The following is a 27,321-nucleotide window of genomic DNA, read 5'->3' as shown; positions in this document are numbered from 1 at the left end:
AGAGAGGAGACTGGCGGCGAGAGAGCAGCGCTTGGAGCCAGCGAGGTGAGTAGTTTTGCATAGCGCTTCCCTGCTGCATTACTCTGCACTCCGAGGGGGGATCGCACGGAGGGCGGCCCGGGGAGAGGAAGGGAGGGAGAGGTCGGGCTGCCCTCCCCGCGGCTGCAGCTCCCCCTCCATCACAGCGCCCCCCTCCCAGCAGCGCCCCAGGCGGCGGCACGCCCCGCACGGTCGTAGAAACGGCCATGCTACCAGGTAACTGGTATTGCTTAAAAGGAAATAAATATGACAGCCTTCATATACCTCTCACTTCATTTGTCCTTTAAGTACAGCTACCAAACGGTGTCAAAAGTACCTCGGCTATCCTCCAGATACCTTACTGTGATCCAGCTGTCTCTGGCCCACACAGGATAGAGGCCTGACTTGAAGCTCCGCCCATCCCTTCCTGCCACATCCAACCCCATGACAGGCTTATTTTGTAGAATGGCTGAATGTGAAAGGGGGAAAAAGCAGCTTCTATTATTGGATGTGATCCTGACTGATATTAGTTGGACTTTTGTGTACTCAGCCTGTTCAGGCCCATTTTTATGTTATTAGCAGAACATGATTTTAAAATATGCATAAAACCAGTTTTCATAAAAATAGTTGCTGCACTAATTCTCGTTTCCCAAGCTCAGGAACCACCAGCTGCCAGCTCACTCAGGCCTCTTTCACATGGGCGGCTGAACTGCGCATTTGCGTTTGTGGTTCTGCTTCCTATCGGCCGAGATTCGTGCAGCACCCAGATGCCATGCAGCCAAATGGCAGCATTAGTAACCACACATCGGTGGCTAGTACAAGGTGCAGTTAGGCCTAGGGACCACTAGAGAGCAGCATTTTGGAATCACCTAGTGCTAAATTAATGAAAGTCAATGGAGGGCATGCCACAGTAGCGACTGCGATTTTCCAAAATCCCAATCGCTGCAGCATTTGCACTTGTATATAGGATCGCTGCAAAGTCGCTTTTCAACCACCATACAGAACAATTTTGTGGTCCTTTACTGCCAAATCTATGGAAATTTCAAATCACTATGGAAATCGCAATCACTGTACAAATTGTACAGGGCAGTAGGGGAGAGACCGGTACTAGATGTCAGCTGGCAGTGTGGCCCCGAGTCATTGCTACTCATAAAATGTGCACACCAGAAAGGACATCCATATAGGTGAAGACAGACATAGTGGCACTGGATCAGACAGACGGGTACATTTATTGTGGTTTGGGGTACAGACAATGTAGTATATGTAGGCATACAATGCCCAGCACACACCGTCACCCACCTTTGTCGCCTAGAATGGTATGTCTTTAATATGAACAACATGTGTTTACAGTTGTCACCTTTTGCACTTGGAATAAATATTTGACAGCAGTGCCGGTCTCCTCTCCTCTCTCTCCCTCTTCTATGCAGCACAATACTGTTACTATTGACCAGAGCACGCAGTCTTAGCCACGTAGTGCATGCTACATTGTGGGTCCTGCCAATTAAGCTCCTCGCTCAAGTACAATTCTTTTTGCTACAGTGCCAACCTAACAACCTTTCCACCTTGAAACTTCCAGACAATGTAGTATAAAGTGGGAGGGGTAAGAGCAGGGGTCGAGTCCTGCGTGGACGCGGGTGAACGGCGTCCACCCACTTTTTCTTCAGCGTGGACGCCGTTCACCCTGGCTTGTGTGGAGGGGAGCAGAGCAGAGAAGGCGAGCTATGGGGACAGCGGGGATGGGCGGACATCCCCCCCCCCCCCCATCCCTCACCTTCATGCTCCCCTTCCTGCCTCTCCCCTCCAGTGCTGTGAAGTGTCGGGCCCGGCGGAAAAAGTGGGCAGAGACTTACCGCCTTCTTCCGGCCGCAAGGGACGCTCCGCTCTGTGTGCGGCTAGAAGACCAGACTAGCCGCACACAGAGCAGAGCGTCCCTTGCAACTGGAACGCGGTAAGTCTCCGCCCACTTTCGCCGCCGGGCCCGACACTTCACAACACTGGAGGGGAGAGGCAGGAAGGGGAGCACGAAGGTGAGGGATGGGGGGGGGGGAGATGTCCGCCCATCCCCGCTGTCCCCATAGCTCTCCTTCTCTGCGCTGCTCCCCTCCTGCTGGCGGCAAACCTGGCTACCTGGGCACATATCCCACTGGCTATATATACTGGGCACATATCCCACTGGCTATATATACTGGGCACATTTACCCATGCCTATATATACTGGGCACATATACCCCTGGCTATATATACTGGGCACATATACCCCTGACTACATATACTGGGGACATATCCCACTGGCTACATATACTGGGCACATATACCCCTGGCTATATATACTGGGCACATATACCCCTGGCTATATATACTGGGCACATATACCCCTGACTACATATACCGGGGACACATCCCACTGGCTACATATACTGGGCACATATATCCCTGGCTACATATACTGGGGACTACTATACTCAGGGCCGGTTCTACCGCCGTGCGGCCCGTGCCGCCGCCCTGAGCGCTGCTGGGAGGGGGGCGCTGTGATGGAGGGGGGAGCCGCAGCCGCGGGGAGGGCAGCCCGACCTCTGTCTCCCTTCCACTCCCCGGGCCGCCCTCCGTGCGATCTCCCCTCGGACTGCAGAGTAATGCAGCAGGGAAGCGCTATAGAAAACTACTCACCTCCCTGGTTCCGATCGCTGCTCTCTCGCCGCCAGTCTCATCTTTCCATAGACGCTGATACACACACACACTGCTTCCGGCTAAATAGGAAGCAGCGTGTGTGTGTATCAGCGTCTATGCAGAGAGAGGAGACTGGCGGCGAGAGAGCAGCGATCGGAACCAGGGAGGTGAGTAGTTTTCTATAGCGCTTCCCTGCTGCATTACTCTGCAGTCCGAGGAGAAATCACACGGAGGGCGGCCTGGGGAGTGGAAGGGAGGGAGAGGTCGGGCTGCCCTACCCGCGGTTGCGGCTCCCCTCTCCATCATGGGGGGCACCTACGTAACCTATATTGGGGCAGCTACCTATCTAACCTATCCTGGGGGGCAGCTACCTATCTAACCTATCCTGGGGGGCACCTACCTAATCTAACCTATCCTGGGGGGCACCTACCTAATCTAACCTATACTGGGGGGCACCTACCTAATCTAACCTATACTGGGGCAGCTACCTATCTAACCTATCCTGGGGGGCACCTACCTATCTAACCTATCCTGGGGGGCACCTACCTATCTAACCTATCCTGGGAGGCACCTACCTATCTGACCTATCCTGGGGGGCACCTACCTATCTAACCTATACTGAGGGGCAGCTACCTATCTAACCTATACTGGGGGGCACCTACCTAATCTAACCTATACTGGGGGGCACCTACCTAATCTAACCTATACTGGGGGGCACCTACCTAATCTAACCTATACTGGGGCAGCTACCTATCTAACCTATCCTGGGGGGCACCTACCTATCTAACCTATCCTGGGGGGCACCTACCTATCTAACCTATCCTGGGGGGCACCTACCTATCTGACCTATCCTGGGGGGCACCTACCTATCTAACCTATACTGAGGGGCAGCTACCTATCATCTAACCTATACTGGGGGGCAGCTACCTAATCTAACCTATACTGGGGGGCAGCTACCTAATCTAACCTATACTGAGGGGCAGCTATCTAACCTATACTGGGGGCAGCTACCTATCTAACCTATACTGGGGGCACCTACCTATCTAACCTATACTGGGGGCAGCTACCTATCTAACCTATACTGGGGGGCAGCTACCTATCTAACCTATACTGTGGGGCACCTACCTAACCTATACTGGGGGGCAGCTACCTATCTAACCTGGGGGGCAGCTACCTAATCTAACCTATACTGAGGGGGCAGCTACCTAATCTAACCTATAGGGCAGCTACCTAATCTAACCCATACTGAGGGGGCAGCTACCTAATCGAACCTATACAGGGGGGCACCTACCTATCTAACCTATAGTGGGAGCATTAACTTATCTAACCTGTATTGGGGGCACCTACCTACCTAGCTAGCCTATACAGGTTACAACTATACTGGCTACCTATATTGGAGGCACCTACCTAATTAAAGGGAAGGTTCAGGGAGGATGGCTAAAAAAGAAAAATCAATTTCCACTTACCTGGGGCTTCCTCCAGCCCGTGGCAGGCAGGAGGTGCCCTCGCCGCCGCTCCGCAGGCTCCCGGTGGCCGACCCGACTTGGCCAGGCCGGCTGCCAGGTCGGGCTCTTCTGCGCTCCAAGGCCCGGCACTTCTGCGTCCCACGCCGGCGCGCTGACGTCATCGGACGTCCTCCGGGCTGTACTGCGCAGGCGCCAGTAGTTCTGCGCCTGCGCAGTACAGCCCGGCGGACGTCCGATGACGTCAGCGCGCCGGCGTGGGACGCAGAAGTGCCGGGCCTTGGAGCGCAGAAGAGCCCGACCTGGCAGCCGGCCTGGCCAGGTCGGATCGGCCACCGGAGACCATTGGGAGCCTGCGGAGCGGCGGCGAGGGCACCTCCTGCCTGCCACGGGCTGGAGGAAGCCCCAGGTAAGTGGAAATTGATTTTTATTTTTAAGCCACCCTCCCTGAACCTTCCCTTTAACCTATACTGGGGGCATCTACCTATCTAACCTATGCTGGGGGCAACTATTCTGGCTACCTATATTAGAGGCACCCACCTAGCTAACCTGTACTGGGGGCACCTACTACCTATCTAATTTATACCAAGGACGCCTGCCTATCTAACCTATACTGGGGGCAACTATACTGGCTACCTATACTGGAGGCACCTACCTGGCTAACCTATCCCGGAGGCAACTTTGCTGGCTCACCTATGCCTGGCTACCTATACTGGGGGGGACCTATAGCTGGCTACCTATACTGGGGTACCTATTCTGGGGGAATCTATACTGAGTGCAACTATACCTGGCTAACCTATACTGCGGGCACCCATACCTTGCTGCGGGGGGGGGGGGGGGGAGGGCAATTTTTACACCCTCGCCCTGGGTGCATTTTAGCCTAGAAACTGCACTGACTATACTCATGGCTACTTATACTGGGGACACCTATAGACCTGGCTACCTGTGGGTACCTATTTTGGGGGAACTGCTGTCAGATTATCTGCATTTTTGTGGAACCGCTGTTATGTATTTTGCGGAACAGCTGCCAGATTATGTGTATGTTAGGGGAATGGCTGCTGCCAGATTACGTGTATTTTGGGGAACTGCTGCCAGATTGTGTATGTTTGAGGGACCACTACTGCCAGATTATATGTCCTTTGGGTGTTACGTGTATTTTGGGTGATCCGCTGCCAGGTTTCTCGTATTTTGGGGAACTGCTTCCAAATTATGTGTATGTTGGTGGAACTGCTGCTGCCACATTGTCTATTTTGGGGGAACCACTTCCATATTATCTGTATCTTTTTGGCTGAAATGTTGTCAGATTACATCTATTTTTGGGGGATACACTACGGCAGAGCTCAAACTTCCTCGTCAGACCTTTTACATCACTGCTAAGGTCATGTATATTTGGCCCGACCCATGACCACGCCCACAGTGTGCTTGACCACGCCCATTTTTGGGTGCGCCGCGCAGGAGTTCTCCAAATGAGTCCACTCACTTCTTTTCCCAGGACTAGACCCCTGGGTAAGAGGATCCTGACAGCTCTTCAGAAGCTACACTTTAGCCTCTGAAAAAGTGTGTAACCATAAAACGGCTATCAGGCTCCTCCTACCCCCCACTGCATACCACGTTGTCTGTACCTATGAACCACAATAAAAGTACCCTTTGTCTGATCCAGTGCGGCTATATCTGTCTTCAACTGTACAAACTGCTTGCTTTAAATTCATAATCGCTTAAAGCCAATGGGTACCGGTTTTAAAAACAAAAAGTTAGATACTCACCTAAGGAGAGGGAAGGCTCGGTCCTAATGAGCCTTCCCTCTCCTCTCCCGGTGCTGCGCTGGCTCCCCCGTTCGCGTCCGCCGCCGCAGGGACTTCGGAGGTCTTCGGGAGCACTCGGGCTTCCGAAGACGGGCCGCTCCATACTACGTACGCGCGAGCGCGTCATAGAGGGCGCTCGCGCATGCGTAGTAAGGAGCGGCCGCGTCATTGGGAGCCCGAGTGCTCCCGAAGCCTTCCGAAAGCTCCATTCGGCATGCGGAAGTGGCAGTATTTGACCGAACTGGTCGAATACTGCCACAGGGGATCCTGCGCGGGACCGGGCACCGGGAGAGGAGAGGGAAGGCTCATTAGGACCGAGCCTTCCCTCTCCTTAGGTGAGTATCTGACTTTTTGTTTTTAAAACAGGTAAACATTCACTTTAAGAAACACCAGAAAACACTCTGAAAAAATGCAGCAATCACTCTGAAAAAAATCGCTACCAAAAGCGCTCAGCAATTGGTGCTTTCTAGTGGATCCCAGCCCTGAGGCCTGCTGGGACGTACTACAGATAGCTGATCACTGTCGCTCAACGTTTTTGCTACTGTTTTGTAGAGCGTTTTCAACAGCAATCCCCCGCCTTTTTTGTAGCGGTTTTATTTTATTGCTGTCAATAGCAAAAGCCATTGCAATTAACAATTTAAAGTTCTGCAAGGGATTTTGGGTAGCAGTTTGGTGGTTTCTGGGTCGTACAAGAGCTGTAAAATCGCTATGTATAGAGTTTGAAATTTGGCTTTAACCCTCCTGGCGGTTTATCAAAATCCGCCAGGGGGCAGCAAAGCCGTGTTGTTGTTTTTTTAAATTCTCGCTACATGATAGCCGCTGCTCAGCGGCATCCTCCCAGCCCCTCCGATCGGAGATCAGGAGATCCCGTTCAAAGAACGGGATCTCCTGGAGGGCTTCACCCGCCATGGTGACGGGCGGGATGACGTCACTGACATCATCGACGTCGTGACGTCAAAGGGGACTCCGATCCACCCCACAGCGCTGCCTGGCACTGATTGGCCAGGCAGCGCACGGGGTCTGGGGGGGGGGTGCGGCGCGACGGATTGCGCCGGATCGTCGGGTAGCAGCGGCGATCAGATTGCAAACGCAGCTAGCAAAGTGGTAGCTGAGTGTAGCAAAAAAAAATTATGCAAATCGGCCCAGCCGGCCTGAGCGGTGCCTTCCGGCGGCATAGCCCGAGCTCAGCTCGGGCTTACCGCCAGGAAGGCTAAGAAACACCACAGCTGTGAAACAGCCCTCATCCAAGTCTGCAACGATCTGCTCATGGCAAGGGACAGAGGGGAATGCTCCATCCTAATCCTGTTGCATCTCTCAGCGGCTTTTGATACAGTTGACCATGAAATCCTGCTTAAAGAGGAACTGTAACGACAAAACGGCCCCTGGGGGGTACTCACCTCGGGTGGGGGAAGCCTCAGGATCCTAATGAGGCTTCCCACGCCGTCCTGCGTCCCTCGGGGGTCTCGCTGTAGCCCTCCGTACAGCGGTGACGCAATATTTACCTTCCTGGCTCCTGCGCTGGCGCTCTGATGGCTGTCGGCGCCGAAGTAGGCGGAAATACCCGATCGCCGTCGGGTCTGCTCTACTGCGCAGGCGCAAGTTTCCGGCGCCTGCGCAGTAGAGCGGACCCGACGGAGATCGGGTATTTCCGTCTATTTCCGTGCCGAAAGTCGCCACAGCGCCCCCGCTGGAGCCAGCAAAGGTAAATATTGAACTGACAGTCGGCACAGTCGCCGGCTGTTCGGAGGGCTGCGGCGAGACCCCCGTGGGACAGAGGACGGCGTGGGAAGCCTCATTAGGATCCCGAGGCTTCCCCCACCCGAGGTGAGTACCCCCCAGGGGATGTTTTTCATGTTACAGAGTCTCTTTAACAGACTGCAGAAGTACTGTGGCATCAGTGGATCAGTCCTCCAGTGGTTCAGATTATTCCTTACTGACAGAACACAGAGAGTGTCCTTAGGTCCTATAATGTCCAAACCTGCACCTCTACAATTCGGAGTGCCACAAGGATCAATCCTATCCCTTCTGCTGTTTGCAATCTACATGTTGCCACTCGGTACACTTATCCTACGTCATGGCCTGACGTACCACTGCTACGCCGATGACACACAGCTATACCTGTGCTTCAAACCTGGTGGAACAGACCCTACCCCAAAAATAAACTCTTGCTTAGCTGAGCTACAGGCATGGATGAATGATAACTGGTTGAAACTGAATGCTGACAAACTGAGGTCCTGTTTGTCCAAAGCCAGCACTCGCCATCAAAACGGCTCTATCCTAAAGCAACACCAATCAGGATTGGGAATTCAGACATAAAAAGCTCCAACCTTGTGCGCAGCCTTGGCGTGCTAATGGATGGGGAATTGAGTTTCAGAAACCAAATTTCATCTGTAGATAAATCTTCCTTCTTTCATCTGAAGAACATTGCAAAGATTAAACATCTGATTCCCCCAGAGGATCTTCCAACCCTAGTCCACGCCTTCATCACATCACGGCTGGACTACTGCAATGCCCTTTATGCTGGCCTCCCCAAAAAGGACCTGCGTCGCCTGCAATTAGTGCAGAATGCTGCTGCCAGATTGCTAACAAACCAGCCTCGCCACTGTCACATTACACCGATCCTTCGCTCACTGCACTGGCTACCAGTAGAATGGAGAATACTCTTCAAGATTGGACTGCTGACATTCAAATCCCTGCACAATCTGGGCCCTGGATACATGAAGGACCTGCTGAAGCTGCACCACACCTCTCACAACCTCAGATCAGCAAGTTCTATAAACTTGGTCACTCCCTGAGTGCACCTCAAAAAATCTGGAGATAGAACCTTCTGTCATGCTGCCCCTATTCTTTGGACTCCCTGCCACACCCAGTAAAGACAGCACCATCCCTGGAGCTATTCAAATTCAGACTGAAAAGCCACCTGTTTAGCCTGGCATTTCCAGACTTATAAAATTCTTCCTCTGTACCACGATGGTCGGAGCCATGCTTATGCGCTTTGAGTCCCATGGGAGAAAAGCGCTCTACAAATGTTATTTGTTGTTGTTGTTGAAAAGTGATTTTGCTGCAATCCTATACTTAACATTAAATCATGATCGCTAGCAAAATGCTGGCAAATGAGGCAAAGCCAAATTGCAAATTTAGCCAAATCGCAATTACTTCAGTTGGCTCACCTCCTACCATTTTTATTGGCAGTGATTTTTAGAATTGCCGGCAATTCCTAGAATGACCTAACTGTGTAACAGAAAACCATTACATGTAACATCTAGGAGGTGGCTGCAGCCCACTCAGATGTGTATGTGGAGGGGACCCCTCACTACCTTTGCCTGACACTTACACTGCAAGTGCCTGCCACCAGATCCATGGGAGCAGCAGGCACTGGATCTATCTCTGTCCACTGCCTGTGTGGAAGAGGCCTAAATCAGTCTCTTCCTTTTAATCCCATAGGCATGCAGGGGGAAGAGTTATTGCTTCATCAGCTGAAGCCACACCTCTCTGCTGACGGCCTATCATGGCTCAGCCGCTAGTAGAAAGGTGTGGCTTCAGACTAACTAAGAGATTAAATGAACAGGCAGCTGGGGGTTGATGAGGAGGCCATGATTATTAATGAATTGGTGCAGAAGTTTTTTTTTCATTTAGCAAAAGAAAGCAAAAATAGTGTTCTATCAAATGGATATAAACGAACTGTGCCAGGACTGGGGCTTTAAGCGACTGAAAGGTTGTGGATTTTGCATCAGAACCACCATATGGTGCACCCAGGGCTGGCGGACTGCCAGAGACCACAGGAAAAGATGTGCAGTATAAAACACCTTGTGGCAGCTGCACCTCACCAGTAGTGTCTGTTTATGGACATCACAAACTGCGACTGTTAAAGGGACACTTAAGTCATCCCAAAAAAATGAGTTTTACTCACCTGGGGCTTCCAGCAGCCCCCTGCAGCTGTATCATGCCCACGCAGACTCCATAAGATGCTCCTGGCCCCGCCGGCAGCCACTTCCGGTTTCGGCGACAGGAGCCGACAGGCTGGGAACACGAGTGATTCTTCGGGTTCCCGGCCACAATTGCGCCCTCTATGCTGCTATATGAAATATCCTCTATGCTATAGCAGCATAGAGGGCGCTGTTGTGGCCGGGAACGCGAAGAATCACTTGTGTTCCCAGCTTGTCGGCTCCTGTCGCCGAAACCGGAAGTGGCTGCCGGCGGGGCCAGGAGGATCGGAGGGAGACTGTGTGGGCACTGGACAGCTGCAGGGGGCTATTGGAACCCCCAGGTGAGTAAAACTCATTTTTTTGGGATGACTTAAGTGTCCCTTTAAGCTAGAGAAAGCAGCAGAGAGGATGTCCCACCTGCCTTGTTGCATATTGGATGTTAATAAAGGCACAATGGCGTTTGTGCACTACAGGCGCAGGTCAGTACTTAAGAGGTAAGGACGGACACACGCGTTTCTCCTGAATGAGGCTCCGCCTTGCCCTGAGCGTTGAGCATGAGGATGATATCCAAGAGAAAGGCGCCACCTTCATAAATGTGCGTAGATGGATGGCGGAGCTGCTTCCTGTTCACTCACATGAAAGCTTGCTGTCAAAGCTGGAGAGGGCCCCTGCGAAGGCCTGCAGAGCACACATGGGGTAGCTGTAATCCAGGGTGAAGAGGTCCTCTGCTACCCGGCCAAACTGCATGACAATGTACTCGGCTAGAGGGGGAAAAGAGGAGGCCAAGGTCAGACGCAGAGACAAACCTACATAAAACCAGCAATACACAACCGCAGTCAGGAGTGTGGAAGGTTAGGGCAGTTAACAGTGGAGACAATGATGAAAGTATTACTTAAAACTTTAAAAGTGAAAAACAAGACATTTGATCAGACGCGTAACTAGAGGGGTGCAGGCATGGCTTGTGCCATGGGCGCCCATGCACCCATGGGCGCCATGCCTGCCCCATGCCACCATTGTACTGTCTGCCGCTGTGCCTGCGCCCCCCTCACGCAATGCTCCGATGAGTCCGATGAATGATTGCTGCCCCTCCGCCGCCTGAGCATCCTCTTTACAGCCAGTATCAGACCTCCGATCAGCGCGTAAGCAGAGACAGAGTAGGACGCACACTCTTTGCGCCCGGTGTACGCCAAATGCGGAAGTGACTAATGACGTCACTTCCGCATTTGAAGTACACCGGGCGCGAGTAGAGTGTGTCCTTCTATGCCTCCACTGTCGTGCTGATCGAAGGTCTGATACTGGCTGCAGAGGATGCTCAGGCGGCGGAGGGGCAGCAATCATTCATCGGACTCATCGGAGGACTGGTTGCCGACAGGTAACACCTAACGAGCACCCAGCCCATGCCTGCACCCAGCCCATGCCTGCACCCAGCCCATGCCTGCACCCAGCCCATGCCTGCACCCAGCCCAAGCCTGCACCCAGCCCAAGCCTGCACCCAGCCCATGCCTGCACCCAGCCCATGCCTGCACCCAGCCCATGCCTGCACCCAGCCCATGCCTGCACCCAGCCCATGCCTGCACCCAGCCCAAGCCTGCACCCAGCCCATGCCTGCACCCAGCCCATGCCTGCACCCAGCCCAAGCCTGCACCCAGCCCATGCCTGCACCCAGCCCAAGCCTGCACCCAGCCCATGCCTGCACCCAGCCCAAGCCTGCACCCAGCCCAAGCCTGCACCCAGCCCAAGCCTGCACCCAGCCCATGCCTGCACCCAGCCCAAGCCTGCACCCAGCCCATGCCTGCACCCAGCCCATGCCTGCACCCAGCCCATGCCTGCACCCAGCCCATGCCTGCACCCAGCCCAAGCCTGCACCCAGCCCAAGCCTGCACCCAGCCCATGCCTGCACCCAGCCCAAGCCTGCACCCAGCCCATGCCTGCACCCAGCCCAAGCCTGCACCCAGCCCATGCCTGCACCCAGCCCAAGCCTGCACCCAGCCCATGCCTGCACCCAGCCCAAGCCTGCACCCAGCCCAAGCCGGCACCCAGCCCAAGCCGGCACCCAGCCCAAGCCTGCACCCAGCCCAAGCCGGCACCCAGCCCAAGCCGGCACCCAGCCCAAGCCGGCACCCAGCCCAAGCCTGCACCCAGCCCATGCCTGCACCCAGCCCATGCCTGCACCCTGCACCCAGCCCATGCCTGCACCCAGCCCATGCCTGCACCCAGCCCATGCCTGCACCCAGCCCATGCCTGCACCCAGCCCATGCCTGCACCCAGCCCATGCCTGCACCCAGCCCATGCCTGCACCCAGCCCATGCCTGCACCCAGCCCATGCCTGCACCCAGCCCATGCCTGCACCCAGCCCAAGCCTGCACCCAGCCCAAGCCTGCACCCAGCCCAAGCCTGCACCCAGCCCAAGCCTGCACCCAGCCCATGCCTGCACCCAGCCCATGCCTGCACCCAGCCCATGCCTGCACCCAGCCCATGTCTGCACCCAGCCCAAGCCTGCACCCAGCCCATGCCTGCACCCAGCCCATGCCTGCACCCAGCCCATGCCTGCACCCAGCCCAAGCCTGCACCCAGCCCAAGCCTGCACCCAGCCCATGCCTGCACCCAGCCCATGCCTGCACCCAGCCCATGCCTGCACCCAGCCCAAGCCTGCACCCAGCCCATGTCTGCACCCAGCGCCCATGCCTGCACCCAGCCCATGCCTGCACCCAGCCCATGCCTGCACCCAGCCCATGCCTGCACCCAGCCCAAGCCTGCACCCAGCCCATGCCTGCACCCAGCCCATGCCTGCACCCAGCCCATGCCTGCACCCAGCCCAAGCCTGCACCCAGCCCATGCCTGCACCCAGCCCATGCCTGCACCCAGCCCATGCCTGCACCCAGCCCATGCCTGCACCCAGCCCATGCCTGCACCCAGCCCATGCCTGCACCCAGCCCAAGCCTGCACCCAGCCCAAGCCTGCACCCAGCCCAAGCCTGCACCCAGCCCATGCCTGCACCCAGCCCATGCCTGCACCCAGCCCATGCCTGCACCCAGCCCATGCCTGCACCCAGCCCAAGCCTGCACCCAGCCCAAGCCTGCACCCAGCCCAAGCCTGCACCCAGCCCAAGCCTGCACCCAGCCCATGCCTGCACCCAGCCCATGCCTGCACCCAGCCCAAGCCTGCACCCAGCCCAAGCCTGCACCCAGCCCAAGCCTGCACCCAGCCCTAGCCTGCACCCAGCCCAAGCCTGCACCCAGCCCAAGCCTGCACCCAGCCCAAGCCTGCACCCAGCCCAAGCCTGCACCCAGCCCAAGCCTGCACCCAGCCCATGCCTGCACCCAGCCCAAGCCAGCCAGCGCCCTGCCCCAGCAAGCCTGCACCCTGCTTCAGCAAACCAGCAACTTGTTCAATCCAGGCATCACCCTGCCCTAGAAAGCCATCACCTTACGCTAGGCAGCAGTCTGCCCCAAGGCAGCACCCTACCACAGCCTGCACCATGCCTCAGGCAGCCAGCATCCTGCCCCAGCCAGCTCCCTGCATACAGCCCTCAGCAAGCACACTGCGCCCAGCCAGCAATTGGGGGACAGCTCTAATATCATGGGGATACAAATTGCTACCTAATACTAATATATATGTGCACATGGCTACTTAATTATTTTATCTGGGGAACATGGCTACTTATTTATTAATGCAGGGTGGACTTGGCTACGCAATATTCTTATCTCAACACACCTGGGACCTGCCTATTTAATTTGTTTGTTGTGAAACACCTGGCTATTTAACTATTTTATTTGGAGGTGTGTGACAATTTTATTATTTTATCTGGATGATGGCTTGTGGGTCTGTGGATCTATGTATCCTGGGGGCGGGGGGGCATTTTAAACTCTGGTATTTGGGTAATCCAGTTGCTTACCTCTAGTATCTAGGGACACATTTGTCTCATCTCAGTGGTGCAGGCTGCAGAGAAAAGCTAAACTGCCTCTTTGGCAGTATTGAATTGTAGTCTCTCATCTCTTATTGGACTGGAACCTTTCAACCTGCCTGAGAGACCTTTCAACCAATAAACGGGGGGGGCGCAATTTCAGTCTTTGCCATAGGCGCCATATTACCCAGATACGCCTCTGCATTTGATAATGGTATCTGTGGCGAATAAAATGGCATATCGCGCCACTGATGACGCATAGCGATTGCGCCATCAGTAGACATGACATTCTCGCTGAAAAATGACAAGCAGATATCTTTTCTCTCTCTGCTCTTAAAAAGCAGAGCTCAGTAACTTCCCCCCACTCCTGTGAGGTCAGAAAGGAACGTGGTCAACCCCCTAGGCAGAGCCATTTGGTGCACAGCTCATTCCCCCAAAGGAACTAGCTCCAACTAGTAAGATAAGAGATTCCCTCCAAAATCATACAATCAAACAAAGATAACTTTTATGTATTTGTAATTCAAAATAGCCTTGTCGCAGAAAGACAAAAAACACATTTTCTGATACCTAGAAATCAGTTCTATCATTCACCTGAACTACAATTTTCTAACTGTCAGGAATCCGTAGGAAAACCACTTTATCCGGCCTGCGTAGAGCGAATGCGATAGAATAGGCATGTATAGCCTCGTTTGATACAGGGTCGCAGGCCGCTTATGAATATAGCCTCGGATTTGCGATGCGCCAATCTGGGGCGGAGTCACACAGAGAATTCATAAATGTTACATTTTTTGCTCTGAGTCTGGGGGGTGGCAACCTGATGATTAGGAGGTAATACCGCCTTAAACACACCTACTTTCCAGGTAGTGACAGCCCAAAACTCAGGTCCTATAAAAGTGGGGCGGGACCAAACCCACCCAGTTCTCCAAATTCCATCGACCAGGAAAGTCCAGGCATGCGTTCAAGGGGAACCGACGCATGCTGTGTTTAAGGACTCTTAACATTAATGCCTACTTTTAAACTGGACTCTGTTTCTTCATTCTCCAAATGGACTGCAGCCATAACTACGTAAGAACTTTCTAATTTTACTCCTTTATTTTTAAGCTTTGTGATATATGTTAATTGGTGTATATAACTGTATGTAATGCATTTTTGTTATTAAACATTTTAAAAATCGTTTAGCGGTTATGACCTGTTGCTGAACATGCACAATCGTACCTATTCTCCTGAAATCGCTACCCTGTGTTTAATAGAAGTGTACCTTTATAACCCGTATGCGAGAACCCGGCCCAGATATAAAGATCTGACCCAGGTTCCTGCATACTGCTAAGGGTTAATAGAGCGTTCTCAAAGTCCTAGTATAAATACAGTAGCGGGTTGTGTAACCCGCTTGGTGGCAGATCTTTGAATTGTATGTTTGTGGTGAATCCTTTGGTGTCTGAACGCTCCCTCCGCGAGTCGGTTCATCAAATTGCAAAGTCGGGTTACCCTTCGTGATGAGCAAAATGACCGCGTGAGAGGATTTCTGAAGCTGATCGATTGACCCCATCCGCAGACCGTCTGTAATAAGACGGCGGCCTGACCGCATTCAGCAAGCGGAACGCGGAGGTTTGGCCGCGTCCGCATCAGCGGCACCATCCACCACATGGTCGCATGCGGAACGCGGAGAAACATCCGCATCGGCGTTGCGATCCACCGTTCGGTCACAGGCCTCTCGGCGTACTTTACGTCGAGGCTGTGGTCCGGTTCTTCCCTCACAGGCCTCAGGGCCTGCCACACACCAACGCTATCCTCAATCCAGTCTGGACCCCGTAGGGGCTGCGCGCGTGTGCAATAAAGCCTTTTATACTCTTAGAAGGAGAGTCAGCTGACCAGCTGGTCAGCTGACCAGCTGGTCAGCTGACCTCAGTAAGGTCCTTGAGCTGTGCTGCAAGGTCCTTGAACTGTGTTGTGATTGGCTGATTGGCTGGGCGGGCTGGTTGAGCCCAGCACAGTATAAAAGCAGGCATTCTGTCAGTTGCAAGTTGTCTGCAGTAAGCGTTACTTTGTGATAGCCCTCAGACCTTAGCTAGATCCGAGAGAGACAGTCCTAGCTGGAGCAAGGCTCCTGTCTCTCATCAGTCAGTCTTTGTTGTTTTCCTGATTATTGTATATTTGTATGTAACCTGATCTGTTATAGTCAGCCAGTCAGTTGATCTAATAGTCAGCCAGATAGTGATCTGACAGTCAGTACCATCGTGGGCCAAGTGCGGCTTGCCGTAACTAGCCCACAACAGTCAGACTTGTTATTTTCCTGATCTGCGACATATATTGGTTTTGCCAATATATTCGCAAGCACTATTGTTATCTGTGCCATTTTCTGATCTCCCGTTGCCGAACCTCTGCTTGTCTATTTCACTACGAGTTCGGCTTTCTGACTTTGTACCTCCGCCTATCTGATTTCCGTTACTGACCTTGGCTAGATTTCTGACTTTGCCCCCTTTAGTGGTTCTCCCACTAAAGGGTTTATTCTGCTGTATCCCTCCTTGCGGAGGTCTCAGTGGTTCCCCAGTATATCATTGCTGCTGGGGAACGCGATTCTAGCGTTACGTCATCTAGTCGCAGAATCGCACACACTGCGTTTCTCTTTTAGAGGTACCCAGTCCTCTTAAAGATATCAGTGTGGTGGGTTTTCCACTGTTGTTATACCCGGTATCCAGAGTTACAAATAAATATCCGCATTATTGGCGATTCCGCAGATCGCCACATAATCGGATATATCAGCATTATTGGTGATACTGCGGATCACCAACAATCTGAATACTCTGAGTGTGCACCAAACACCACACATTGTTACAGTACTGCAGACCATATTATGAATATGGAAGGTCTGGTGGAACGATTGAATATGCTGTCAGGCACTATTGGAGAACTGTCCAAAACTGTGACCTTACAGCAAGCTCAGATCTCCCAGCTTACAGAGAGAATTAATGCCCTGTCTCCACCAGTGGTTCAACCTTCCCCTCACACAGTCGAGCCCAAGATACCCCTTCCGGAAAAATTTTCTGGCTCACGGGCCGACTTTAGTAACTTTAGAAATCGCTGTTTAGCATATTTCCAGATGAAACCTGTGTCGTCCGGTTCAGAGGCACAGAGGATTACTCTGATTAGGACCCTCTTACAGGGAGATTCCCAGACCTGGGCATTTAGCCTTCCCGAAGGTCATACTGCCTTGTCATCGGTGTCTGAATTCTTTAAAGCGATGGCCATTATCTACGATGATCCCGACATCGCCGGCACAGCCGAGCGCAAGCTCAGGGAACTTAAACAAGGTAGTCGCATGGTTGAGGAGTATGCGGCAGAGTTCAGGAAGTGGGCAGTCTCAGTGAGGTGGGATCAATTCACACTATTAGACACGTTTATGAATGGGTTATCTGATTCCATCTCTGATGTCGTCATAAGCCACCCTGAACCAAAAAGTTTAGATGAGGCCATAACACTGTCCATTAAAATTGATAGACGTATTCGATATCATAAGAAGGGCAGATCTTTAGCACTCGCCAGGGTGTCCCATGCGGTTAGTCCTCCTGAGGTCTCGGAGGAGGAACCGATGCAATTGGGGCATGGCCATCTGACAGGGTCTGAGAGAGCTAGGAGAATGAAGGAGGGACTATGCCTATACTGTGGGGAGAAGGGTCACCGAGTGCAGAAGTGCAGCAAGAGGACGGGAAACTTGTCCGCTTAGGGCTGGTTGGAGGTACCGCCCTAAGCGAGCCAACCCTACCTCCATATCACAGTAAGATCTTGCTGCCTTATTCCCTTCAATGGGAGAATCAAGTTTGTCACACGTCTGCATTCATCGACTCGGGCTCCGCCGCCAATTTCATAGATCGTGATCTAGCTTTGAGGTTCAATATCCCCATTCTCCCCATTCAGAAGCATATCTATGTCACTGCAATCGATGACTCCCCACTGCAAGACAAGTCACCTCTTTGTCAAACTCCATTTCTCACCCTCCAGATTGGGGTTCTTCACACAGAAAACATTCAGTTCTTTGTTTTAAAGATGGCCACCTCATCAGTCATCCTGGGTCTCCCTTGGCTGAGGAAGCATTCTCCCCAGATAAATTGGAGAGAGGGACAACTGTCTGCATGGTCACACTATTGTCAGGAGAATTGTTTAGGGTCTGTATCAGTCTGTTCCTCTGAGGTTCACGTTGAAGGGGTTCCACCTCAGTATTCTGAATTCAGTGACGTGTTTTGTGCCCGGTCTGCGGACAGGTTGCCTCCCCATAGACCCTATGACTGTCCTGTTGAGCTGAGACCAGGTACTATGCCCCCTCGGGGACGGTTGTACAATCTTTCTGGTCCCGAGAAGATCGCGATGAAGGATTATATCAGGGAGAACTTGGAGAAGGGCTTTATCCGTCCTTCCAAGTCCCCTGCGGGAGCGGGGTTCTTCTTTGTTAAGAAGAAAGACGGTGGTCTTCGCCCGTGTATAGATTATAGACAACTTAACAAGATCACCATCAAAAACCGTTACCCTCTCCCACTCATCGACGATCTATTCTCACAGATTACTGATGCCTGTGTTTTTTCCAAGTTGGACCTGAGGGGGGCATATAACCTTATTCGTATCCGAGAAGACAACGAGTGGAAGACCGCGTTTAATACACCTGACGGTCACTATGAGTACCTCGTCATGCCCTTCGGGTTATGCAATGCCCCGGCGGTCTTTCAGGAGTTTGTCAATGATATCTTTAGAGATGTATCAGGCAGATTCTTAGTGGTTTATCTTGACGACATTTTAATTTTTTCGAAAGACTTGCAGCAGCATAGGCAGCATGTTAGGTTTGTCCTCCAAAAACTACGTGAGAACCAATTATACGCCAAGTTGGAGAAATGTATTTTCGAAGTCAGGGAGGTAGCCTTTCTGGGATACATTATCTCCACATCTGGGTTGGCAATGGATCCTAGTAAGGTCGCAGCAGTCCTGGAATGGCCACAGCCTTCAGGCCTCAAGGCACTGCAGAGGTTTTTGGGATTCGCCAACTATTACAGGAGGTTCATTAAGGGGTACTCTTCGGTGGTGGCCCCTATGACTCAGTTGACAAGAAAGGGGGCTGATGCTAGTAACTGGCCATCTGAAGCAGTTAAGGCCTTTGAGTTGTTGAAAGCAGCCTTCTGTTCCGCTCCCATCTTGCGTCATCCTGACGTCACCCGCCCCTTTATGGTGGAGGTGGATGCATCCGATGTAGGAGTCGGCGCAGTTTTATCGCAGGCTTTTGGCCCGGATGGTAAGGTCCATCCGTGTGCATACTTCTCAAGGAGGTTTGCGCCCGCGGAGAAAAATTATGATGTGGGGAATCGAGAGCTGTTGGCCATCAAACTGGCACTGGAGGAGTGGCGCCATTGGTTGGAAGGGGCAGAGTTCCCTTTTACAGTGTATACAGATCACAAAAACCTTGAATACATCGAGAAAGCTAAGAGGTTAACGCCCAGACAGGCCAGATGGGCGCTTTTCTTTTCTCGTTTTGATTTTGTGATCACGTATAGGCCAGGTGACAAGAACGTTAAGGCTGATGCCTTGTCTAGGTGCTTTGAGCCTGAATCTGCCCCATCTGCTACTCCTACTAATATCCTCCCTGAAAAGTACTTTCTGGCAGCCACTGAGATCTCGGAGGATCTTTCCAAGGTGCTTTCGGCATGTCAGGCTAATGTTCCTAAGAGGAAACCCGAGGGTCTCCTGTATGTTCCCATCCGCTTCCGAGGGCAAGTGCTACATGTGTTTCATGAACACAAGAATGTGGGACCCCGGGCATTGCCCGTACTCAGGAACTGTTGAGTAGGGCTGTCTGGTGGCCTTCTTTCATGTCCGACTGTGAGGAGTTTGTCAAGTCCTGTTCTGTCTGTGCCAAGTGCAAATCCTCCAGGAAGGCTCCAGCCGGGTCTCTCCAACCCCTGCCCTCTCCACAGGTTCCATGGTCCCACATCTCCATGGACTTTGTGGGTGAACTGCCTGAATCTGACGGTAAGACCGTCATCTGGGTCGTAACTGACAGGTTCAGTAAGATGGCACATTTTGTTGCTCTGCCCGGGTTGCCGTCTGCTCAGGATTTGGCAGAACTATTTGTGCATAACATCTTTAAGCTTCATGGAATTCCTGTGGATGTGGTTTCAGACCGAGGGGTACAGTTTGTATCTAAATTCTGGAGGTCCTTTTGCAAAGATTTGGGCATCTCTCTGTCTTTTTCGTCTGGCTACCATCCCCAGACCAATGGGCAGACAGAGAGAATCAACCAATCCCTTGAACAATTCTTGAGATGTTACGTGGCGGAGGCGCAACATCTGTGGGTGAAATTCTTGCCATTTGCTGAATTCGCTCACAATAATCTCAGGAACACATCTTCCGGGTATTCTCCATTTCAGGTCGTTTACGGTAGATCACCCAAATTCTCGTCGCTTCCAGTCAGGGAGTCACCTCTTCCGGCTCTCCAGGAGAGGCAAGGAGCCTTCAAGAAAATTTGGGAGAATGTCAGGTACAATCTGAATAAGGCCTTTAAGATCCAGAAAAAGTATGCGGACAAAAGACGTTCCATTGAATGGAACTTTGTTCCGGGGGATTTTGTTTGGGTATCCACCAAACATATCTCTCTCAGACAGCCATCGGCAAAACTGGGTCCCCGGTTTATTGGGCCTTTCCCTGTGGAAAGAAAGATTAATGATGTGACATACAGGGTGAAACTACCTGCCAGTCTGAGATGTGGCAGGACATACCATGTCTCCCTATTGAAACCTGCTGTTAGGGTAGACTCGGCTCCCCCTTCTCCTGTGGTGGTCAATGGGGAACTGGAGTATGAGGTTCAGGATATCCTGGATTCTCGCATTGTACGCAATAAAGTTCAGTATCTGGTACACTGGAAGGGGTATGGACCAGAGGAAAGATTATGGGTTCCCCTTCGAGATCTGCATGCCAAAGAGATAAGAAAGAAGTTTCATGAGTCACATCCCGGGAAGCCTGGAGAGGCATGTCCGGAGGCCACGCCTGAAAGGGGGGGTACTGTAATAAGACGGCGGCCTGACCGCATTCAGCAAGCGGAACGCGGAGGTTTGGCCGCGTCCGCATTAGCGGCACCATCCACCACATGGTCGCATGCGGAACGCGGAGAAACATCCGCATCGGCGTTGCGATCCACCGTTCGGTCACAGGCCTCTCGGCGTACTTTACGTCGAGGCTGTGGCCCGGTTCTTCCCTCACAGGCCTCAGGGCCTGCCACACACCAACGCTATCCTCAATCCAGTCTGGACCCCGTAGGGGCTGCGCGCGTGTGCAATAAAGCCTTTTATACTCTTAGAAGGAGAGTCAGCTGACCAGCTGGTCAGCTGACCTCAGTAAGGTCCTTGAGCTGTGCTGCAAGGTCCTTGAACTGTGTTGTGATTGGCTGATTGGCTGGGCGGGCTGGTTGAGCCCAGCACAGTATAAAAGCAGGCATTCTGTCAGTTGCAAGTTGTCTGCAGTAAGCGTTACTTTGTGATAGCCCTCAGACCTTAGCTAGATCCGAGAGAGACAGTCCTAGCTGGAGCAAGGCTCCTGTCTCTCATCAGTCAGTCTTTGTTGTTTTCCTGATTATTGTATATTTGTATGTAACCTGATCTCTGTTATAGTCAGCCAGTCAGTTGATCTAATAGTCAGCCAGATAGTGATCTGACAGTCAGTACCATCGTGGGCCAAGTGCGGCTTGCCGTAACTAGCCCACAACAGTCAGACTTGTTATTTTCCTGATCTGCGACATATATTGGTTTTGCCAATATATTCGCAAGCACTATTGTTATCTGTGCCATTTTCTGATCTCCCGTTGCCGAACCTCTGCTTGTCTATTTCACTACGAGTTCGGCTTTCTGACTTTGTACCTCCGCCTATCTGATTTCCGTTACTGACCTTGGCTAGATTTCTGACTTTGCCCCCTTTAGTGGTTCTCCCACTAAAGGGTTTATTCTGCTGAATCCCTCCTTGCGGAGGTCTCAGTGGTTCCCCAGTATATCATTGCTGCTGGGGAACGCGATTCTAGCGTTACGTCATCTAGTCGCAGAATCGCACACACTGCGTTTCTCTTTTAGAGGTACCCAGTCCTCTTAAAGATATCAGTGTGGTGGGTTTTCCACTGTTGTTATACCCGGTATCCAGAGTTACAAATAAATATCCGCATTATTGGCGATTCCGCAGATCGCCACATAATCGGATATATCAGCATTATTGGTGATACTGCGGATCACCAACAATCTGAATACTCTTGAGTGTGCACCAAACACCACACATTGTTACACCGGCCTTGCGGTCTGTGACAGTGACAACACAAGATTTTCCTTCTTTTTTTTTCTGGATTTAGAAGAGGAACTTTAACCCAAGACTGAACTTCATCCCAATCAGTAGCCAATTAGGCCTGGTTCACGTCTGCTTTTTTTTACGGAATGTAACTGGAACATATACTGTTCAAATGGAACGGATGTAAAAGGATCCAATGTTAACCCAACGGACTGTTCACATGCGTCCATTGGTACGGATACGTTCAGTACGATCAGTTCCCAGGATCAAAAAATTGCAGCAGGCCCTAATTTTCCGGACCTTGCTGCCCAGCGGAACAGAACCGGATGAAAAATGCTTTTGCATTGGGGGCAATGGAGAACGGAATGTTTCTTCACGCTAGTTCCACGGGGGATGTGGGGACGTGAACCTGAGTGGCGGGAGGGTGAGGGAGAGTGCAGCAGCCAGGCGGGTGGGTGAGCGAGGGTAACCAGGCCTTAAATACATACCTAAAGGCCGGCGGTAGAGGCTTCTGTCTTCTTCCGCGTCATGTAACTAGTCACGTGACGCGCTGCATAATCACAGCGCAAGAAGAGGAAGCCTCTGCCGCTGCCATTAGCTATGCATTTGCTGGCAAACAGAGTGAAAACCGATCCGATCCAACAGTGATCAGATCAGTTTTCACAATTCATTTGTCAATGTGCACAGAGCCATCCTGATCCGGTGAAGCGGAGACCAGATCTGCTCACTGGATCCGTTTGGCTCATATTTTCTAATGTGAACCGGGCCTTACACCCTTTCCCACTAGAAATCTTTACCTTTTCTCTAATAGATCATCAGGGACATCTGTATAGCTGATATTGTGGTGAAATCCCTTCCACACTGTGATGACAGAGTATGTAAACCTAATTGTATTGTGAGAAATATAATAACCATACACACAACCATTTAGCCCATCACATTGGTAGTGGGTGTGTTTATAGATAATAGCTGTTGGTGCTGTTTTTTCTTGTCTGCCTGCAGTAAAGATGATGGCCCGCAGGCTCATGGTGAATCAAAAAACATAAATGAGATTACACTTGATAAAGAAAAATAGGCGGGCACTACACCGCTAGTGTTTCACAATGGGATGCACATGTGACATTTTACATTCTTTACAGATTTTTTCCACAGGAAAAGCTCTGGGATGGTGTACATTATGTAAATACTTAAATTGGCACTTGACTTAGGGATCAAGAAAACAGGCCATGTCCACATAATCATTAAGGCCTAATGCCCCCATGGCATCAGTTCTAATGATCCATTGGGTTTCTCTTCTCAACAACAACTTCTTTCTGTCTCCACCTCTCTGTGGGGTCATAACCTGTTCCAGTCCAGCAAATTTTAGACATCCTGGATCTCCACCATGTTGTGACTTGACATGTTCAATTAAACGAGGGCAGCCTTTTCCTGATCCTATGGACCCGATATGCCCCTGTATTCTTTCTTTTCGTTTTCTGGTGGTCATGCCCACGTAAAAACGAAGGCACGGGCACCAGATGATATATACTACATATCTGGTCTGACATGTGATTGATGTTTTTGGTGGAACGCACGAACTTCCGGTTCCAGCGTGACGTCGGGTAAGCGACGGCTGGCCGGGAGATTAGGCGTACGGCGGTGAACAAGCACGCAAGCAAGAGGAAGGACTTCCCTATAAAGTTATCCAGGAATGGATGCCACGGCGTGCAGAGAGCCTCTGAGGACGCTCAGTGAGCTAAAACGGTCGTCAGGCCCAACACTGCTCCCACCATACCCCACAGCGCTTGGAGAACCTGGTAGGATTTTTATATGCAACTTTTTCTATCCATATGACTGAAATGTCGTTTTTGGAAGCCAGATAAATAAAGCTTTTTTAAGAGAAATGCATGTGCCAAACTACTCTTTCCCGTTTTAGTTGGCTGGTGGTGTAATGGTTAAGGGCTCTGCCTCTGACACAGGAGACCAGGGTTCGAATCTCGGCTCTGCCTGTTCAGTAAGCCAGCACTAATTCAGTAGGAGACCTTTGGCAAGTCTCCCTTACACTGCTACTGCCAATAGAGCGCGCCCTAGTGGCTGCTGCTCTCGCGCTTTGAGTCCGCAAGGAGAAAAGCGCAATATAAATGTTATTTGTCTTGTCTTGTCTTGTCTTTTTTTTCTCTTTTTTTGATAAATGAGATTACACAGAGATTATATTTAACTTCTCACTTTGCAATGTATTAATTTATTTTTTCTCTCCCTACTACTAACTTTCGGTAAAGTTCCTCTTTTCGTTTAACAGGCTTCCAGACAGTTCTACAGGTCAAGCTTGTGGAGGAGGATTAGGCCTGGTTCACACTGCAAGAGCTTTTTAAAGCGGGATTGTCACCATAAAAATCAAATTTCAACAGCAACTGGTGTGAGCGTATTAAGTGACAAAGATGCTAATCCTGCATTCAAAACTATTTCTGCTGTTAATCGCATACCTTAAGAGCACTGTCCCTTTAATTGCCATTGCCAAACAGTTGCATGCTGGGGGTCTTTTTATCTATAATATATTCCTCCTCTTCCCTTTATTTCCCCCTCCTAATAACATAAGACAGTGCACTTCCTAGTATAAACCTAAGTGGGTAAGTGGGAGTATCAGAAGATTCTGGGAGGAGGGCAGGTAACTAATACACAATTAGCAAGAGAAAAAAAGAGTGAGGGAGGAAATGATGTCAGGAGGTTAAAGGTAATCAAGATGGAAACTGCCTAGAATAGGATTCTTTGCTTTTCCTTTATAAAATTCACAGGAATCATTACGTGGATAGCACAATACATCTGTTATGTAAGTAGAACTAGTATTTATCTACTCATATATGTGCTTTTTATTTCTAGGTTAGCATAGGTGTCACTTGTTCTTTAAACGCTAGTGATGTAATGCTATGGGTGATTTTTGTAAAGTCACTTTGCTCAAGTGACAACACAGCCACAGCATTTACATTCGCAAGAACTTTTAAAATCACAAGCGCTTAGAAAAAGCTCTTGTAGTGTGAACCAGGCCTGAGTCTGTAGAGGGGGGGAAGGAAAAGCCAGAGATAAAGGAGGAAGACACATACGGCAGCTGGTGTACAAAGGACTTACGGTCATTGTCATGTACAATCTGGAAGTTCTTGACGGAGGCGTGAGTGACGCGGCCGTGGAAGTTCAGCACATAGGACTGAGTGTCGTCATTCCACACCGGAGCCTTGTTGTGCAGCTCGATTATGTTTTCATTGTGTTTGCTCTGCCACCGGGACAGAAGACTCTCCGATTCCTGAGAAGGATAACAAACATCACTGTGACATCACTGCAGACTCTGGAGGACACTCCCCCCATGTGCTTCAGAATGGGGCACTAGAGATGTGCAAATCTAGCTGTGTGCTCACAATGCCCTGTGCCAGAGACCCATTACATGGCAAACAGCTGGAAAATAAAGGGGGGCAGCTGTACCTCTGTGTGTGGCAGAGAAGGAATTAGTATGAATATGTCTATCTGTGCTATGCTGCTCCTGTCGGTATAAACCAGGAAACCCCTGATTCTTGAAAGAATCATAAAGCTCCGATGCACCCCCCCTTCCCAGGGCATCCATCCTCCGATGTGTAAATCCCAGATGCCCCCCCTCCCCCTGCGATGTACCCATTTCCGTTCCTCCCTTGTACGTCTAACCGCAGGGATGCCAAACCGGTCCTTCGAGGGCCGAGGTCCTCACACATTTTAGACACAGCTCAATTTAATTAATGGGTCTGAATCAGGAAAGGTGTGGTCCATTAGGTAAAACACATTCCTCTCTTTCTCAGTCCATCCTAAACACTGGCATGGATCTGGCCCTCCAGGCCTGGAGTTCAACACCTGAGGTCCAACCTATGATGCCTTCCCGGTGTGCCTGTGCACTTAAAGGGTGGTGGCTTAGTGTGGGTGGCGGCTTACTGCAGAGGTTGTAGTGTGCATGCGCAGCTGTGCGTCCGTGCATACTTCCAACCTTGAGTTTAGTCATGGAGATATGAAAAGTTGCTGAGTGCAGATCACAGTATATGGGTTTCAGTGGTGTGTACAGTGCACGGGGGCCAATGGGGAGCACAGTGCATGGGGGTCACTGGGTTGTACATAGCATGGAGGTCAGTGGTGTGTTCAGTGTATGGGGGTCAGTGCATTGTATGGTCAGTGGGGTGTACAGTGCATTGGGGTCAGTGGTGTGGCAGTGTATGGGGTCAGTGCATTGTATGGTCAGTGGGGAGCACAGTGTATGGGGTCAGTGGGGTGTACAGTGCATAGGGGTCGGTGCATTGTATGGTCAGTGGGAAGCACAGTGTATGGGGTCAGTGGGGAGTAAAATCCATAGGGGTCAGTGGGGTGTACAGTGCATGGGGGTCAGTGGTGTGGCAGTGTATGGGGTCAGTGGGGTGTACAGTGCATGGGGGTCAGTGGGGAGTACAGTGCATAGGGGTCAGTGCATTGTATGGTCAGTGGGAAGCACAGTGTATGGGGTCAGTGGGGAGTACAATCCATAGGGGTCAGTGGGGTGTACAGTGAATGGGGGTCAGTGGTGTGGCAGTGTATGGGGTCAGTGGGGAGCACAGTGTATGGGGTAAGTGGGGTGTACAGTGCATAGGGGTCAGTGGGGTGGCAGTGTATGGAGTCAGTGGGGAGCACAGTGTATGAGGTCAGTAAGGTGTACAGTGCATGGAGGTCAGTGGGGTGTACGGTGCATGGGGGTCAGTGGGGTGTACAGTGCATGTGGGTCAGTGAGGAGTACAGTGCATAGGGGTCAGTGGGGTGTACAGTGCATGGGGGTCAGTGGTGTGGCAGTGTATGGAGTCAGTGCATTGTATGGTCAGTGGGGAGCACATTGTATGGGGTCAGTGGGGTGTACAGTGCATGGGGGTCAGTTGGGTGTACAGTGCATGGGGGTCAGTTGGGTGTACAGTGCATGGGTGTCAGTGGGGTGTACAGTTTATGGGGGTCAGTGGTGTGGCAGTGTATGGGGTCAGTGCATTGTATGGTCAGTGGGGAGCACAGTGTACGGGGTCAGTAGGGTATACAGTGCATGGGGGTCAGTGGGGTGTACAGTGCATGAGGGTCAGTGGGGAGTACAGTGCATGGTGTGCCTGTGCACTTAAAGGGTGGTGGCTTAGTGTGGGTGGCGGCTTACTGCAGAGGTTGTAGTGTGCATGCGCAGCTGTGTGTCCGTGCATACTTCCAACCTTAAAGGGATACTGTAGGGGGGTCAGGGGAAAATGAGCTGA

The 27,321-nt window shown here is 51.6% G+C and overlaps 1 protein-coding gene across 1 annotated transcript in view; it reads right to left on the bottom strand.

The window, feature by feature from the left end:
* The window catches only part of LOC137562374 (tubby-related protein 3-like), a 37,628-nt gene extending 11,556 nt beyond the window's left edge, over positions 1–26,072 (bottom strand). Inside the window, exons 1-3 of the mRNA XM_068273712.1 lie at positions 26,058–26,072; positions 25,181–25,352; positions 10,512–10,637 (exon numbers count right to left, since the gene is read on the bottom strand). Of these exons, the coding sequence (XP_068129813.1) occupies positions 10,512–10,637; positions 25,181–25,352; positions 26,058–26,072 (313 nt within the window). The remainder of the gene's footprint in view (positions 1–10,511; positions 10,638–25,180; positions 25,353–26,057) is intronic.
* Between the last annotated feature and the right edge of the window lie 1,249 nt (positions 26,073–27,321).

Source organism: Hyperolius riggenbachi, chromosome 3, assembly GCF_040937935.1.
Source record: "Hyperolius riggenbachi isolate aHypRig1 chromosome 3, aHypRig1.pri, whole genome shotgun sequence".
Classification (NCBI taxonomy): Eukaryota; Metazoa; Chordata; class Amphibia; order Anura; family Hyperoliidae; genus Hyperolius; species Hyperolius riggenbachi.
The sequence above is the reverse complement of the archived record's forward strand: the minus strand, read 5'-3'. Positions and strand labels throughout refer to the sequence as shown.